Source organism: Patagioenas fasciata, chromosome 27 (genome assembly GCF_037038585.1).
Source record: "Patagioenas fasciata isolate bPatFas1 chromosome 27, bPatFas1.hap1, whole genome shotgun sequence".
NCBI lineage: Eukaryota > Metazoa > Chordata > Aves > Columbiformes > Columbidae > Patagioenas > Patagioenas fasciata.
In genome coordinates, this window is record NC_092546.1 from 2,905,978 (window position 1) to 2,924,322 (window position 18,345).

Below are 18,345 nucleotides of genomic sequence, written 5' to 3' on the forward strand. Positions count from 1 at the left end.
GTTTACTGGCACAGGAAGCGTAGTTTACAGAACCTGCTTTTGCGCACTGGCCTTACAAATTCAGCAAACCGCTACACTGACGTTTTCCAAAACGCAAGGATTACTTTAATATTCCGTACCGCTAGGGTCCCTGGGTCATTCGAACAGCCAACACCAACTGAACACAGTGGAAAAACCACCCTAACGCTGCTTACGAGGCCCCATCCCACCTCCTCCCCGCCCCAAAAGAAGCTGTAAGCAATCCTATGTAATAGCCACTAAACATACACACTGTCTACCTCCCTGACTTCCTTTCGTTCCACGCCACCATACAGTTACATTTGTCATGTAGAAAATCCACAGAAGAAATCTCTCAAACACTTACCCTTGACTTTCCTTCAGCGTCCATTAAGAGCTCCACGTATGTTACCTCACCAACTACAAATCAGATTCCAGACGACACATATACCAAGGGAGAAAAGCCAAGAAAACAATGGGAATTTAGAACAATCAACAACCGTGTATGGAGCCTCTGCCTTATAAGCAAGCCCAGAAACACTCCATGTTCTCTAGACCACAAAACTGGACAATTACAGGTATGCAGTAAAGTCTTCAAAGCAGTTAAACATGTTCTTGATTTTCCTCCACTTCAAAAGCCAGCTATTTCCACAATATCTGTTTCCTTGATCTTTAAGACCCACTCGTTACTTGAGGCAATCCAAATCCATGGGAAAATCTGCAAGAACAAGTTTCCTTTGCTTTACCAAGTATGCAATCTTGTCGCCACAATCTAGAACTTGAGCAGTTATTTGCTTTTCTTAGTTTTTGGAAGTTTGTCTTGAAATTCAGAGTCAGACTGAATCAAGAGATCATTGACTGCCCGCTATGTATTTCAGCAGGTTTCTTTAGCCTTTTGCTAAGCCACAATCAAGTCCATTCTTTAGCTTCCATAAGTGGTATTAAACAGTCTGCCATATTCACTCTCAAGACAAAATGCATTGAAAACTTCATCTGCACCTTTCCTCACAAGATTAGGATTGCCTTTTTATAACCACATAACCGTGTGCCTCCAGAATACAACTACCGAAATGGCTGCTGCCTTTGAAGTGACTGGCATACAGAAGAATCATCCAAGAAAACCCCTTTTCACTTCTTCTTTCTGGTTTTAGAAGTCCTCATTTGGAGGTTTAAGACAGGAGGACTCCAAGGTGCATTCTGGGAAAGGCGGAAAGCAGTCTTCAGGGGAAACCACGACCCATCTTGGTAGCGTGTTTTGAGCAAGGAACCAGAGTCACATCTCAGCAAGGGATGGAGAGAGAAGCTTGACCTCCCACAGGACCAGTCGTTTATAGGACAGTGTCGTTACGCAAAACGAACATCCTGAAGGGTCCCTCTCGAAGCTGGATGAAAAGGAATGCTTAGTGAAATCACTATCTTTTTAAAAATTTCCATGTCTTGGTCAAAAATAACTTGCAATATCAGCATTCCAGCCAAAAAGCAGTTAGCTAGACAGAGTAAATAAGCTCTGAATCATTAATGTTTTTATGAGGATAGTGTTTGAGATGGGTAGAGGCCAATGAGTCCCTTTGAAAGGGACAGGGCAGATCAGAGTGTTCGATTACTATCCAGAACTTCACTATCTAAACAATGCTTCTTAAAACGAAGCCTAACAAAATCCATCCCATCCTATAATCTGAACAACATGAGATGATGTAATATAGATGGAATTGCTTCCAGGGTGTGCGTACTGAAGGGACTGCACTGCACACAGCCTTCCTTGGTGGTACGTGGTGGCTGTGAATATTTCAATATTCAGCATTATCAAGTCATTCTGAAGCCAATCATCTCAACAGCAGCAGCCAGGGTCCAACCAAACCTGGATCGAGAATGCAAATGTGATTCAACAATTTATGGAGCGAGACAACAAATCCCCAGATTACCTACAGTACAAAACCACTCCGCTTCACAGAGGCCAGAAGTCTGTGACTTCGCTCCCAATAACGCTACTGAGCCCCTGGACTGAGGGCTCCCCTTTCCCAGCCACTAACCAAATTCAGCAACAGTTCTTACTTCAGATCCACACAAAAACTTCCAAAGAAGTTCACCAAGCTTGAACATAACATATTGGATATGATTTAACATCTACTTTTTTAATGAATCTGACCTCTGATTCACTGTTACAGCAGCAATTGTTAATACTTGGAAGGGTATGTGCTAATTTTGCTCAATGCTTCACGTAGCCCTATAGACACCTATGTTAAAAAATAAATATAGATCTTGAAATAGCTGTTTTCCTTCAGAGGACACTTGAACTTCCTCCAAATTAAATTTAAAAAGCAAGCAGGGGGAAGGAGAATGACACAAATAGTGTAACAGCTCAGTATCCAAGACACCAAGTCCAGAGTACAGAACAACTGCAATAAAAATGCCTATTTTTTTTTTCCACTTGAAAAACATGTGAAAATATTCAACATGATACTTCTCCCAGGAGACTGTTGTTTGGGGCTGGCAAAGGAAGCTTTTTATTTCTTTAAACAACCTGTGTTGGGTCACATTTTGTCATTTTTCTAGATCCTAAACCACAGTATATCAGGACATCAGGCCTTGGGGATAAAGCAGAGGGGTGGACAAGGGTGGCCTACAATAGTGCACCGGCAATTAAGCCATGGAAAAGTTATAACAGCAGATATCCACATACTAAACCCACCTCAGAGGGCAAAAGAAATGCAGAGTGATCCAAGTAGATGTTCCTTCTGCTAGAGAACAGTTGGTTTACATCAGGAAATGTAGCCTATAGCCACAAGTGAAGAAATTGCTTTCAAGCACATGAGATTGTTACTTAAGGAACTCAAGTTTATTAATGGACCAGCCTCCAAAGGGAGATAAAACTTGCATTGACTTCGAGCTAGTAATTTTTGCAAGCATAATTACAGAATGTGTTCCCCACGGTGTCTTTAAGACTTAACTTGGAGGAGACAGATTTATTTATTTTAAACCTCACACTTGAGATAGTTCAGAAACCTGATGTTTCTTAAAACAAGACATTAAAGCAGAAATCATTTGTTTGTATTTCTAGTTGTTGCAAAGGAATACCCAGTGTTACTTATTGCAGCCACCGAGTTTTTCCCCCTCGAAACTTGATATCCACTTTCCAAGGAAGTTTATCTGCATGGAAAATGGAGATGTTCAAGCCAGGCTGGTCTGCAGCGTTCAGATATTCTCCAGTGACTGCTGAAGAAGCTCAGACAAGTATGTCCATAGTGTGAGCTGAGCCATGGCTCAGATGGAATCACCCAGCCCTACAGACACATCTGGGAAGTAACCAGGATAACAAGCTCAGACACAGATGTCAACTCTGAAGATTCTGAAGTTGGGGAATATGATTTTAATAGTTAGCGACAAACCAAGCAGCTCTGAAAGGCATTAAAGGTGCAGAGAGGCAAGTCTGAGCAAGAGCAGAAGCACAGAAACTGAAAAAGGGGTAACTGCTTCACATCATGGTCAAAAGTAAACACTAGAGAAGAAAGCCTTTCAAGACATCACCAAAATGATATGAGTGTCCCATTATCTTCTGAAGTAAAGAACTACAAGCAATGTGACTGATTCAAGAGGACCCTGCAATCAAAAGTCTAATTAATTTCAACATAAGTCAATTCAGAATTAGTCACAGCTCCTCTTTCATTTACAGAGCTCACCAGTACTAACATCTGGGATCGAGTACAATACCAAGAGGGCACAAGTTACATGTTTAGAAGGCCACAAAGGTTCCCAAAATCTCTGGAAATGGAGCAAGCTGCCATGAAGCATTACCATTTTTCTACCTAAATCAGAGTCATTTGTTGGGGGACAGACTAAGACAGCTCTTCAGGATTCAATCATGTTGACGTTTAGACTTCACTTACATGCTAAAGAACTGCTGCCTCATTCTTCTCCTGAAGCCATTCACCAATTGCCAGTTATCAATGCTGATTACGTCAGTTGTGTTTGTCAGCCAATACAAGGGAGTTTCAAACAAGAACATTTTGTAATGTCATTAATAAGTATATCATACTGCATACCTGTAATTGAGTTTCACCAACAAATACACTGAAATGACTGAACCAAGGCATTACTCTTGAGAGAGAGGTCACCTTTAGAAGACTTCAGATGCACACATCTGAGAAAACCAGGTTGCAGAAATACGAGCAGACCTCAAAGCTCGTGGCTCCTAAACCATACTTACTGACGCAAACCAGCCCAGTGAGTTGAACTCCTCCTACGTTCCGCAACCTGCCAGGCCATTGCTGCTAACAGCTTACGTCTTCACGACTGCCAAGCAATGGAGCAGTCATGAAACGCCTCTGGTTACCGGTTGTGCACACATCTGTTTCACGTGTTCCCAAAACCTTGAACGTTTGGCCTGTAATTCTTAACACTTACAAACCAAGAATTCTAACATTTAGGTTTTTCCACGGTCACATTCCTGGTTCTTGGAACTACTATGCCTTGTATCAAGAAGTACCGATTGAGCAAGTTCAAGCACAGCACGAGAGCACCAATTTGGTAGAAGTCAATGACTGATTAGAATGAATCGCAACTACGCAGCAGATCTAAACTGTTGTATTTTAACAAGCAGTCCCAAAAACCAAGAACAAGGTTTCTCAATGTTTAGCATAACAAGCCCTGCAGACAGAATGAGGAGGTTTCAACGTTCCCCTAGGAGTATCTGCTGGAATGAGCAGCTGAACAGCAAGGCAGGAAACAATCTCACACCGGACTTTTCCATCCACGTGAACTGGAGAGAAACCACAAGACACTTGGAACGGAATTCAACATAGTACTTAAAATTAGACATCTACACATACTCCTATTAACTAATGTACCTTGCGTAGCAAAGTGAAAGCAGAGTTTAAGGCAAGGGACCATTCATAATTAGGGCCTGTTAAAGCAGTCTTTAAGACTGTAATTCTTCATATTACAGAAAACCACTGCTGAATCTCAAGCATCAACATTTCACACCCTCTAATTATGGAATTTTCCCAGGGCTTATAGTCCTGAAGTTCATTACGCAGACTCAGTTCCATTTTGCCTCCAAAGACAGACATTTTATAACCCTTTGGAAATTTGTTTTCCTGTTCATAGGCCACACCTTGTGAACACGTTAACTAACATTCCTTACCTAGGTCACACACAAGTGAACACTGATCACTATTTTGCAAGACATTTATGACTGATGCTATGTATTTTAGAAGTGACCCACAAGAGGAATGGTCGTATTAGTCACTCTTAACTTGGTTTGAGACATTTTAAAGATAGAGTAGCCAAGTATATTATTGCCCTTCTGCTGCATTTCCAAGGTGACTTGAAAACTAGTAAGCTTAAAGAAATAACGCTATTTTTAATACTTGTCACCACCTAAGAGTAGTCAGCTCCATTTCTTCATCTTCCTCAAGAGATGAAGACGCTAAGGTCAACAAACTAAGGCGGCTCCCATTCACACGGGACAGTTAAATACAAGTGGGGAAGGGGGAAACACCATGAACATGATTTCCAAAGCCATAACTGCGTTGCAGCACATGCCAAAGCACAAACCTGGTTTTCTTTTTTTGCAGGTCACCCTTAAATACATTTTACCACTATCAAACAGCAGTATGGATCTTTATCTAAGCACAAATCACTACAACGTTTAGGGACACGGCTATATATACACAGACCAGACCAGCAGTAAATAACTACCTTTATTAGCCAAAAGACATTAAAATGCTTCAGAAAGCTTTGTTGCATGTCAAGGCTAAAATCTGGTTAAAACCTTATTTTTCCCCCCTAAGAAAAATACTCTTTTATATCTGCAATGAAGGTCTATTAGCCGGATGCCAACATGCCTATAAAGGAACTAGCCATCTGCCAGGCTGCCAGCGAGATGTTGTGCAACACCCAAAAAGGCTTCCAGAAGACCTTTTACAAAACTCATGTCACTAAGTCCACCCAGAACTTCAGCTCTTAAGTTGACAAACAAAGTCAGCCACGAGTAAGATGACAGACATCACTTGGCCACCTGAGGCGTACATTACCTTTCTCTTTGACCAGGTCTTTCAGAGACTGCCACTTCACATCAAACGGAATATTTGTAATAAAAGCTCGGTATCTTTTAGCAGGATTAGCATATGGCTCAAAGCGATTTCCTCCTCTTTTGACACTTTTCTCTTTTCTTTTTTCATTTTGGCTTGGTCGTTCACTTTCACTGCAAGCAAACAAAGATAATCGCACACGTTAACTACTCTGGCATGTGATCAATGTCATACCACCTCTTGGAACATAACTTGATACATTCTTAAAACTAAATCAAAACTTGCAAAGCTTCATCCATTCATGTCATTTGCAGAACTGTAAGCCTTTCAACCAAAGCCGATACGCACAGTACCAGCACTACGTAGCGTATTGCAACACAGATTTACTAAGAGCAAACAACTTCGATCATGAAAACCCACTCACTTCTCCCCCATTTATCCCATGTAACCAAAGTTTATTTCGTAAGCTGAATCCCTTTAAAGCCAACCAAGCCTTACTCCATCTCCCCGCGATCCTCCAGACCAGACGTTCAATCTATTTATTTTCTCCTTATCACACTGTACTACTTCAACACCTTTAAGTGAAATAACACATTGATCCACCGTATTTGTAGTCTTACACAAGAACAATGTTTTTTGCAATCCTGCATTTAAGGCTCCCACGTCAGCTTAAAAAAAAACCCTCAAGCTTGCATATATCTGTAAAGAATTCACGCAAGCTACAGTACCTGTGCATAAAGCCAAGCATTAGCCTAGAACATATTCCTTATCATATTCAGTGTAACGAAGCCCAGTCAGGTCAAAAGAAATGTCAAGGAAACTGCTTCAGCTGCAAAGTTTTTTCTCTTTATAGGATTTCAGACACCACCTCCATGGGTTTCACACACCAAAAAGACATGGCCAGGCAGAGAGAGGTCCTCAGCAACCATTTAAAAGAGGTGAAGACAACTGAGCTTCTTTTAAGGGACGTCTAGACAGCAGGAAGGAATGAGCCCCACATCCCACCCAAAACAGACCCCACAATCCACCCAAAACAAACCCCACATCCCACCCAAAACAAACCCCGCCTGCCTGTGAGAGCCCCCAAGTTGGAAGGGCAGGTGAAGTAAGATTCCCACAGCAGCTTTGCTCATCCCAATAAGGAATCACTCAGAGTGACTGTGATACATTTACACCAAAGTTAATGCAATATCTACAGAAATTAATGTACTTCAATAATTATTTTCAGAAGATATTTCATCTATTTCTTTCCCTTGCGTTACAAAACCAAAATGCTTCATCAAGACTGAAGAAAACTTGTCCTGTTTCTGGTGTGTATAGAAGGAGGAGATGAAAGGGAAGTTCTTACTTCCTCCAAATAAATTAACCATTATGCACATTCCTCTGTAAGATCTCTTAAAAATACCTCCAAAAAGTGTACCAGAAACCACTCAAAATCAAAATCTAGTATACAGACAGATCCCCCTTCCCTGCCCCAACGACACCGTAAATACGTTCACATCAGTATTGGCATTATCACTGTAGATATGCGAGTTTTGCCACATGGAGCTTGATATTACAAATAGAATTGAACTTAGATAAAGAGATAAGCTCTCTGGAGGAACTCCACATATAAAGGGGAGCCACGAGAGGGAAGTGGAGGGAATGAGACCAAAGTAGACAACTCTACTTATACTTCCAGGGATAAATCATCTCCTCATATAAGATAAATTACTGATTACATATTACCTAGAGCTGCAGGTTCTGTTCCAATCACCAAGAGCAAGTTTTGAAGCGTAAACAGAATCCAAGACAAAACGTGAACATCCTCCATGTACCAACAACCCAACACACAGAGGAGAGAAGATGGAGGGAAGATCCTTCCTAGCCCTGCTAACATATTGCATGTCACCGTGTCACCTGAAATGGTGGTACTGGGATCCCCAGCTCTGGGATCAGAGTCGCTTCCACTCCTAAACAGGCATGCCTGTTTCTGTCTGGCAGGAAGAAGGCAGAAAGAGTTGCATGTGTCAATATTTTTTCTATTGCCATAAGCACAGTTTAACTATTTTGTGTTGGGGGAGGAAAACAAAAAAATTATGGATGTTTTTCCCAAAAAGTTACACTTGGAAAGCCGACTGCCTTCCTGGTCCTGTGAACCTCAATCCACAAACTCAGGCAGCAGAAGCAGATGAGAGCGGCTTTTCAAATTGAGACACACCGCCAACACCTCACCATACCCATATTATCTCCAATTAACTACAGCCCATCGAGCTGGCCTCTGTTACTGGGATCTGTCAGCTCCAGGTCAGACTACAGATATGCAACATGCCTGGGCGTACCAGCCCAGCAGCCTGATTGACACAGCTATGCAACACACCTCAGATATATCAACCTGACCTAAGGTCTGAAACATTACTCACAGCCCATCAGGTTCAAAACGCTGATTGTTATCTTCACAGCATTTAAGGCCTAGGGCCAAAAAATAAGCGAAGAAAACGTGTTCTTTATTCCACAATTTGGTGTTGAAAGAGCTTTGGTAACTGAAAAGCTTCCCAAAATGAGGTTGGGATCAACACACAAAAGTAACAAGCTTTTCAAGCTCTTTCTGCTCATCATCCCCATATTTACTGACCTAGAACTGTAACCCCTGCAGATTTTTTTTTATATTTCTGCAACATTCTATTAACATCACACACACAACCCTTACTTAGGGCCTGGCATCACCTGCAAACACTTGCTCTGGAGACATTTGTCTCTCGTGTTCCTAACCCACTCCACAGGTAAATCATGAACCACAAAACAAAGCACACTTTGCTCCAAACGTTTCTGTTCTACGATTCTATTAAGCGCTGTAGCAGTACGAGAAATGAGCTTAGCTACTACACCATGCCGTTGATAAACCCAGAAGTCACTAACTTCGAACACCAAAACCCGCCCCGCTGGCACAGCCTCTAGAGGAGGCTTTTAAGTTGTCCACTAAGGCCCAGAACAAACGTATTTCTAAAAGAGATACGCAAACCTCCCCCTGTGCGGTGCACAAAGCGGCAGACGCGGGAACGGCTCCTTCCGCGCTCGCCCCTCAGCCGGCGGGATCCTCCGAACGCGCCTTCCCGGGGCGGCTCCGCGCCGCCTCGGGTGGGCCCCGCCCGGCTTCCCTGGATGCAAACAGCAGTCCTAGCACCAGCAGCAGCTCTACCTCACCTCCCGGTCCCGCCGACATCCTCCCCTGCGCGGCAGCAGCCGCCCCGGCCCCCCCTCCCGCCCCAGCCTGGGCCCGGCCCGCGGCGCGGGGAGGCCGCATGCGGCCCGGCAGGCCCAGGCGGCAGTGCGCCCCCACAGCGGCCACCCTACCTCTTGGGGGGCGCATCCCCAGCACCGCCTGCCCCGTTAGGTGGTGGCGGAGCCGCCACCGGCGCCGCAGCCGCCGCCGGTTCCTCCATTTTGCCGCCGGCGCTCTCCGTGGCCGCCGCTACCGCCGCCGTCGCCGCCATTTTCCCAGCGCTGCGCCTTTGTGTGAGGAGAGCCCGCCCCGCTGGCGCCGCGCGGGGCACGCCGGGACGGTGGCGGCCGGCGATGGCGCCCGCTGGCGCTGCGCATGCGCACGGCGGCCTCCCGCTTCCCGCGCAGGGCCCGGTCGCCGCGGCCGCCCCCGGAGGGAACGGAGGAGCTGGAGCGGCCGTTCCCGGCCGGCGGGGCCTGGGAGGGAGCTGAGGGAGCCGCATCTGCCCGGTGGAGGAGGAGGAGGAGGAGGCAGGGCGGGCCACGCTGCGGGCGCTGCTCCCTCAGGGCCCGTCAGTCCGGATCTGCTTCGGGCGGGCTCAGCGTGGCGGGCGGGCCCAACGCGGAGCCCCGCGGGGGAGGGAGGTTTAAACGTAAATGCCTAAGTGCAGTTCCAGTGAGGCCCCACCAGCATGGGAGACACTCAGCTAACTCAGGGGATCTTATTATCAGGGGGTATTATCTTATTATCAGGAGATGTAGGTCGAGGGAATGGATTCTGCCGCTCTGGTGAGACCCCCTGCAGTGCTGGTCCAGCTCTGGGTCCTCAGCACAGGACACACATGGAGCTGCTGGAGAGGGGCCAGAGGAGCCCCAGGAATGATCGAGCCTGAAACAGCTCTGCTGGGGACAGGATGAGAGAGCTGGGGTGTTCAGCTGGAGAAGAGAAGCTCCAGGGAGACCTTAGTGCGGCCTTTCAGTGCTTAAAGTGAGCCCATAAGAAAGATGGGGACGGACTTTTGAGCAGGACCTGTTGTGATAGGACAAGGAGTGATGGTTTTAAACTAAAGGAGGGAGATTCAGGCTGGACATGAGGAAGGAATTGTTGGCCCTGGGGGTGGTGAGAGCCTGGCCCAGGTTGGCCAGAGAGGTGGTGGATGAACCATCCCTGGAGACATCCCAGGCCAGGCTGGATGGGGCTCTGAGCAACCTGAGCTGGTGAAGATGTCCCCAGGCCCACTGGGGGAGCTGAGGAGGTGCTTTCACAGCCAAACTATAATTTTGTGATCACAATTACACAGTGCGGCTGCTGAGGGACCTTTGGCAAGATGAGACCCCACAGATGGCTTCACAAACACACTCCTTCACTCGAGCTCTCGCCCTCACCGATTCCCCGTTTTTTCCCCATAAGTTCCAGCAGCGATCTCCAGTCCTTGCTGGACGTCACCCACGCTGAGCTCGGAGGATGAGGGTTCCCAGCTGGCCCCTTCCTATCTTCACAACACGGTTCCCTCTTCCACGATCCCGAACTTGACCTCGCACCTCCAGGCAGCTCCCGGAGGAGGCGGTTTGGGGACACTGGGGACAGCACAGACGGACGCGGGGACAGAGCCGGCGGAACCTCTGACCGGGCCGCGGCGGAACGGCGGGCTGCTGGCAGTAGCACCGCGGAGGTGGGCGGGGCCTGCTGACAAACAGCAGAGACAGCCAGTAATAAGCGAGAACCCGCCGAGCGGCGGCTCGTCCCGCCAATGAGCGGCGGAGAGGGGCGGGGTTACTTCCCGGAAGTGGCGAGCGGTGCGGAGGGCAGCAGCTGGGTGGCAGCGGTGGCTGAGGGTCGCAGCCATGTCGGAGCGGAAGGTGTTGAATGTGAGTTTGGGGGGATTCTCCGGCTGGGGGAAAATGTCCGGGGGTCCCCAGGCCGGGTTGGTTCTGGGGAGGGTTCCCTAAGAACTGTGGTTGGTCTCAGACCGGGGGTACGGGGAGTCCCTGGTCGGTTGGGGGCTCCTGGGGCGCAGAGGGGACCCTGAGGGGACAGTCGGGCTGGGAGGGGGCGGTTGGGTGGGGTCTGCAGGCTGGGGGCTCCTGGCATCTTGCGGGGGGCCTGGCAGGGGCAAGGGGATTAGGCCCTAAAATCATAGAACAGCTTGTGTTGAAGGGACCTCCCCAGCTCCCCCAGTGCCCCCCCTGCCATGACAGGGACATCTTCACCAGCTCAGGTTGCTCAGAGCCCCGTCCAGCCTGGCCTGGGATGTCTCCAGGGATGGTTCATCCACCACCTCTCTGGCCAACCTGGGCCAGGCTCTCCCCACCCTCATGGCCAACAATTCCTTCCTCGTGTCCAGCCTGAATCTCCCTCCTTTAGTTTAAAACCATCACCCCTTGTCCTGTTACAACAGGCCCTGCTCAAAAGTCTGTCCCCATCTTTCTTATCAGCCCCTTTTAAGTCTGGAAAGGCCACACTAAGGTCTCCCTGGAGCTTCTCTTCTCCAGCTGAACACCCCAGCTCTCTCAGCCTGTCCTCCCAGCAGAGCTGTTCCAGTCTCAGATCATTCCTGTGGCTCCTCTGGCCCCTCTCCAGCAACTCCATGTGTGTCCTGTGCTGAGGACCCAGAGCTGGACCAGCACTGCAGGGGGGTCTCACCAGAGCGGGGCAGAGGGGCAGAATCCCCTCCCTCGACCTAATATCTGTCCTCATCTTTCTTATATCTGCAAGAGCTGGGTTCTCTGGGGTTAGGACACAGACGCACACACCAATACCTGACTCTGGCAGGGACAGGGTGTTTAGCACCTGAGACCACACCTGGTTAGCAGGGACACGCTGGCTCCTGCTGTGTGCAGCTGGTGTGGCAGCTGAGAACCTGCCCTGGGTGACTGCACCCAGCACACACATCTGTGTTCTGTCTCTGCAGAAATACTACCCACCAGACTTCGATCCTGCTAAGATCCCAAAGCTCAAACTCCCAAAGGACCGACAATATGTGGTGCGGCTCATGGCCCCATTCAACATGCGGTAAGAGGAGCTGTAGGGGTCAGAAGGGACAGCTGTAAAGAGAGGAGCTTGCTTGGGAATTGTTCAGCCTCTGTTCGCCGTAGCGGAGCTGCTGGCAGCAGCTGTTGAGGAGACACAGACCAGAAGGCAAGGGGTGAGGGAGAAGGAAGAGATGCTGGGGTTGATTTGAGGCTTCTTTGAAGAGTAGGTACTGAATTTCCAAAGAAGAAAATAACTATTGCTCAGAACCTGGGCTGGCATGGCCCGAAAATCACTTAGACTTTTCTTGGTCTGTTCATTACCATTTTTGATGTGTTATGCACTTATATTTCTCCTTTTCCAGGTGCAAGACGTGTGGTGAATACATCTATAAAGGGAAGAAGTTTAATGCCCGTAAGGAGACTGTTCAGAATGAGGTGTACCTGGGACTTCCCATCTTCCGCTTCTACATCAAGTGCACGCGTTGCCTGGCAGAGATCACTTTCAAGGTGAAATATGCGCTGTATTTTCCACACTCTTGCTTTCTGGGGAGGTTGTGCAGTCTGTGGACATTTCTGGGTGCTGGGCCCACAGGGAAGGGGTGTCCCAGCAAAAACTGAGTCTGCGCATGTGCCTTTTGGTGTGTTTTCCCTTATTGTGGCAGTTTGCAGTTCTCACATGTCTCATCCATCCATGGGTGGGCTGCAGCAGCACATCAGCTGGAGCAGAACGAAGGCCATGGGTGTTTGGCTGCCCTGTGGTGTGAATGAAATTGGGAAACGTTTGCATGTGGCTCTGGAAGTGGCCACAGGATGGCTGGGGCAGAATTGCCCTGGTACAATGACGTGGCTGTCTTGTTTCTCCCTTAGACAGATCCCGAGAACACAGACTACACCATGGAACATGGCGCCACTCGCAACTTCCAAGCTGAGAAGCTCTTGGAGGAAGAGGAGAAAAGAATGCAGAAGGAGAGGGAAGAGGAAGAGCTCAACAATCCCATGAAGGTACGAGAACATGACCTCTGCAGAAAGCAAACAGCTCTCCTTCCCTGGCTGGTTTTCCCTGGTGAGGCAGGTGGCTTTGGAGCTTAATTCTCCAGGCTCCCAAGGTATCACTGTGCTCTGGGCAGGCAGGAGCCACTCTCTGCCCTCAGGAGGTTTCCCCTTGTGCTTGTGACAGACTTCCTATCCAATTAAGACCCCAAAATGAAGATGATGATGGTGATCCTCTTAGTGTTTCCTGCCCCATACTGGGTGGGGAGCTGGTGTTGGAGATTGCTGTCGGGTTCTGCTACCTCACATAAAGCCAACTTCCCTCTGGTCACCCAGGTCCTGGAGAACCGAACCAAGGACTCCAAGCTGGAAATGGAGGTTCTGGAGAACCTGCAGGAACTGAAGGAACTCAACCAGCGCCAGGCAAACGTGGACTTTGAGGCCATGCTGAAGCAGTACAAGGAGTACGAGGAGGAGCAGAAACGCAAGGAGCAAGAGGAGGATGAGCAGGAGATGAAGTGAGTGGGCTGGAAGCGTTCATGTGTGTATGAAACCAGCACCTCACCCTTTCCTCAGCACCCGAGAACGATTAAGAGAGGTCCCTGTGTTCACAGGAGTTGTGGGGGTGGCGCATGAGGAGACGGGGGACAGTTTGTCATCGCAAAGTGTTTAGAGGGGTGGATGTGGAGGGGTTTTGGTGCCGCTGGCCCACCTGCTGTGGAAATCGGGGCTGCCGCAGGAGCCTGACTCCTCACCTGGAGAGTTTCTGCGCCTGGCTGAGGCTGCAGAGCTCAGCGCTGTCAACCTTCAGGTGCTGCTTGAACATGGCTTCTTAAAAAGCACCTGAGAAGGTGGATCCCATTGCACTGCTGCTCAGTTCCAGCAAATGGCGCAGGCACGTTGCACGGCGGCGGCACGGAGCCAGCTCTAACCCTCCACCCGGCCTCTCTCCTCGCAGGGCGATGCTGGAGGAGGCGCAGAACCGGCGGCTGCTGGTAGACTCCGACTCTGACGAAGAGCCTGCGAAATCACGCACAAAACCTGTGGCGGAAGTTAAACCTACGGACATCTTGCAGGAGGTGAGTGGGGGCTGAGGCTTTCCCACCCACCCCAGCTCTTCTCCCACACCAAACCCGCTGTCCTGGGCTGTCGTCTGTTCTGTCCCTGCGATGCTGGAGCCCTGACACCTGTCACGCATGAGCAGCTCAGAAAGGCCATGTCCCTGTGCACTGAGCTGGAATGAGACGGGGATCAGTTTGTGATTTTAGACTGTGGCTGCTGACAAAGGCTGTGCGGGACCTGCGCTCGCCCTCGCTCAGGACGCGCCTTCCCTTTCAGCTTGAAAAGTACGGGCTCGCCTATGTCTTGCTCGTATTTCAGGCATGGTTTCAGCGCTCTGAAAAATCAGAGTGATGAGACCGCTGCCTGGGACAGCTGCGCCTTTGGTTCTGTTTTGTCCGTGTGCAGAACAAAAGAGCTTTCAGTGCCTGACTTGCAAGGGAGGGATTATCCCCACAGACCGGCCCCCGCGCTGTCGATCCGTGTCCGCGGGGACCTCTGTCCGGCTGGATGAATCGAAGCTGCCGTGTCTCTGAGCTGGGCTGGGGTTAATCTGAGCCATGTTCCCTGGCCCGGCACTAATCCTCCTGCCCAGGGGGGTTTGATTTGGTGGCTGTTCCACCTGCAGGCACGCGGTGCTGGCTCGCAGAGGTTGTGCAGCCCTGCGGCACGTCTGGGTCCTCATCATCTCAGGGCCAGCGTGTGGCTGTGCGAGGCTGGATTTAACTGACACAGGCAGCGGGATGTTTGTCACCATGGGTTGTTTTGCAGCCGTTTAGATCCATATCCCTGTTGTTTGTCCAACTTGTGCCCGTTGCTGCAGGGGGAGAATACCCCACTTGGCTACTCCAAGCAGCTCTTCTTGTGTCTCTTGTGCTTTTTGCTGCCGTTTTTCCACTCCTCCCCCTTCCAAGGCCAGAGCACCCTGAACCCTTTGCTCTGCTCCACAGGACCCTCAGCCCCAGAGTAAGAAGCTGAAGACTGAGAGCTGGGAGCGGAGCGTGGGCAAATTGAACACCAAGTCCCAGCTGGCCGGGCTGGTCACGGTGAAGAAGCAGAAGCCAGATCCTACGCTGGCTAATGGGATGGAAAATCAAGGCACCACAGCCGACACCGGTAACTGCTGATGTGGGGATGGTGAACCTGCTGGAGAGGGGCCAGAGGAGCCACAGAAATGATCTGAGACTGGAACAGCTCTGCTGGGAGGGCAGGCTGAAAGAGCTGGGGTGTTCAGCTGGAGAAGAGAAGCTCCAGGGAGACATTAGTGTGGCCTTTCAGTGCTTAAAAGGGACTGATAAGAAAGATGGGGACAGACTTTTGAGCAGAGCCTGTTGTGAAAGGACAAGGGGTGATGGTTTTAAACTAAAGGAGGGAGATTCAGGCTGGACATGAGGAAGGAATTGTTGGTCCTGAGGGTGGTGAGAGCCTGGCCCAGGTTGGCCAGAGAGGTGGTGGATGAACCATCCCTGGAGACATCCCAGGCCAGGCTGGACGGGGCTCTGAGCAACCTGAGCTGGTGAAGATGTCCCTGTCATGGCAGGGGGGGCACTGGGGCAGCTGGGGAGGTCCCTTCAACACAAACCATTCTATGATTCTTTGATCAGGGAGGGGTCTGGCAGTACCCAGGTGACATGCAGCTCTGTCTTCAGAGCCTGAAAGCTCTCAGGTCAAGTCCTTGTGGTGGGACAGATTGGGCCATGATGGTATAAGAACAAGGGCTTGTCCCTGTTTCCAGGAGATGTCCTGATAGAGGAGAGGCTCCTTCCTGGCCCTTGGCCATAAGCCAAGGCCTTGGAGACAGACTGTCAGGGCCAGAAGCTTCAAAACAGCATCTCAGTGGGCAGATATGATGCTGGGAACCGTCACAACAGCGAGATATGAATAGGAAAGCAAGAAAACTGCTTTGGTTTAGAGCCTGATTATAAAACCTGCCAAACTGTTGGAATTTGGAAGCTTTAAAGAAGTGGTGAAAACAAGCAGAAAGGCTTTCCAGCACTGCATCGTTCACTGCCCTGGGAAGCCAGAGGGTTTGGAGAAAGCTGATGAATCGATTGGTTCTGGGCTGATTGGTCCTAAGCCTTTGGCTTAACAAGTCCCTCTGCCCTCAGGGGATCCCTGGGCTTCCCCAGCCACAGCTCTTGCAGTTGCTTCATTTTTGCTGTGCTTTCCCCAGCCTGGTGGGGTCTGTTCAGCCAAATTATGCCGGAAGAGCTGTCTGTTTTCCAAGGACTCGAGTCTCTCGTGGTCAGAGCCGAGCACTGGCTCCTCTTCTCCTTTCCAGTGGCTGAAATCTCCTGGGGGGGCAGGGTGGAGGGAGAAGGGGGTTTTGCAAACCTTGTGCCCACCTTGCTGCAAGGCAGAAACAGGACATTCCAGCCGAGGGTTCTCCTCATCCACCCAGTTTAACCTCGCTGTCCTCATGGAGATTCGGGCTGGGGGATGAGGCGCCGCTCAGATTCCAGCTGCCTTGTGTTTCCGTACAGCTGGTTGCGTCAAGCTGGGGGGTTTGCCAGCAGTGGGAAGGGCCCTACCTGATGGTTTCTGCTCTCTTCATTGACTTCCAGGCTCGTTTCCCACAGCAACGGGCACCACGTCCTCTCTGAGCTTGTTGGGGGCGTATTCGGACAGCGAGGACAGTGCGAGTGACTGATGAGCGACCGAGCTGGCCCGGAACAGAGATCGCGGGCTGTTCCCCCTCCTGGCTGGCAGCAGCTGCTCTCCAGAGCCCGGCGCAGAGCTGGCAGGGCAGCCATCGCACCCAGCGGGGGTTCCAGGCCATCTGGAGTCCGCACGTTGTCACCTGCCCGGCCCAGGGTGTGCGCCCATCCTCCAACACGGGCGAGGACCCCGCAGAGCGAACCCGGAGGAGAAGTTGGCTTCCTCAGTGGAGGGTATCGCTGCTGCGTTGCAGATGAAAGCCCTGACGCTGTCCCAGGCTGGCTGTGCCCAAACCCAGTGTCCAGCCATCCCCAGAGCACAATGTGTCCCAGTCACACACCCATAAGGCTGGAACTGTGTATTTTGTCTGTTTTGCACTCACCCCCATGCTGGTCATCCCTGGGCTGCGATGTGTGACTTCCTCACCCTCCCATGGCAATAAAGGGACCTTGGGGCTTTCCTGCCGCCCTGCCCTGTGTCCCCGCAGGGGCAGGCAAGAGCTTGTCACCCCTCTTTTGCCGCAGGAGGACCCACCACCACTCTGCTGGCCCTGGGTGTCTCCTGACCCCACTGTGGGGCTCAGATCCTGCCCCATGAGCCAAAATCCCCTGTTGTTTTGCTGTTAGAGGTGACACGTTCTGCAACATGGACTCGGGAGGCACATCCATCCCCACGCTGCGGGGACTGGGCTGCCACCAGCCTCCCTCCCCTGCCCAGGTCCCCCACGCCCCCGCTGTCCCCAGCAGTTTGGTGACAGACCCCTCCTCACCATTGGGGTTCGCTCAGCTCGCCGGCAGCCGCGGCCCGATAATAAATGGGATGTGTCAGAGCCAGTTGTGTCTTCGTCTTCTAGAGCAGCAGTTTGTACACGGGCAGCGGGTCCCGAGTGGGGGGCTGGCAGGGGCAGCCCCACGGCCTCCACCCAGAAAAACTGACCCACGCTGGGGTGCCCACCTGCCCAAAGCAGGGCCCAGCATAGGGCTCTTCTCAGTATGTCCATTAGCTTTCTCCTTACCACAGCACCCACCTCTTAATTAGTTCCTCGCTAATTAACCCACTCTCAGAGCCTCACTAGTGCCTCTCAGGCCATGGGCTGGTGGGGTGTTTCTGAGCACTGAGAAGAAAAGGCAGCCCCCCCCCATCCCAATTAGCATTCCTCACACGTGCTTCATAATTAGCCTCTTCAAATATTAATGCTGGGTGTCAGGCTTGGCCCTGGGGTGTGTGTTGGAAGCAGGGCGGGGGGTGTCTGGTGGGAGGACTTTATGGGGATGGCAAAACCAGGGGTCCCTGTGTTCCCCCCAAGGTGTGTCCTGCACATGTGCCCCCCCAGCTCCCTGCACCCCCAGGTACCGGCCCAGGATCCCGGGAGAGGAACCTTTGTTCTGGGAACACAATACAAAGAGCCAAGTCAGGGCACAGCTGGGGGGTCCCTGTC

At 50.5% G+C, this 18,345-nt stretch overlaps 2 protein-coding genes across 2 annotated transcripts; one reads left to right on the forward strand and one right to left on the reverse strand.

Moving 5' to 3' along the window:
- Positions 1 to 212: 212 nt before the first annotated feature.
- Positions 213 to 9,551, reverse strand: LOC136113365 (heterogeneous nuclear ribonucleoprotein M-like). The gene is made up of 3 exons (XM_065858504.2): positions 9,360 to 9,551; positions 6,030 to 6,199; positions 213 to 417 (listed from the first exon to the last, which is right to left on the reverse strand). The coding sequence occupies exons 1-3, from the start codon at positions 9,497 to 9,499 to the stop codon at positions 353 to 355; spliced, it is 375 nt and encodes a 124-aa protein (XP_065714576.2). The 5' UTR covers positions 9,500 to 9,551; the 3' UTR covers positions 213 to 352.
- A 1,437-nt stretch (positions 9,552 to 10,988) lies between these two features.
- Positions 10,989 to 17,736, forward strand: YJU2 (YJU2 splicing factor homolog). The gene is made up of 8 exons (XM_065858502.2): positions 10,989 to 11,096; positions 12,140 to 12,240; positions 12,563 to 12,707; positions 13,068 to 13,202; positions 13,527 to 13,708; positions 14,149 to 14,269; positions 15,200 to 15,365; positions 16,814 to 17,736. Exons 1-8 carry the CDS (start codon positions 11,073 to 11,075, stop codon positions 16,897 to 16,899), a joined length of 960 nt encoding a protein of 319 aa, XP_065714574.1. The 5' UTR covers positions 10,989 to 11,072; the 3' UTR covers positions 16,900 to 17,736.
- Positions 17,737 to 18,345: the final 609 nt, after the last annotated feature.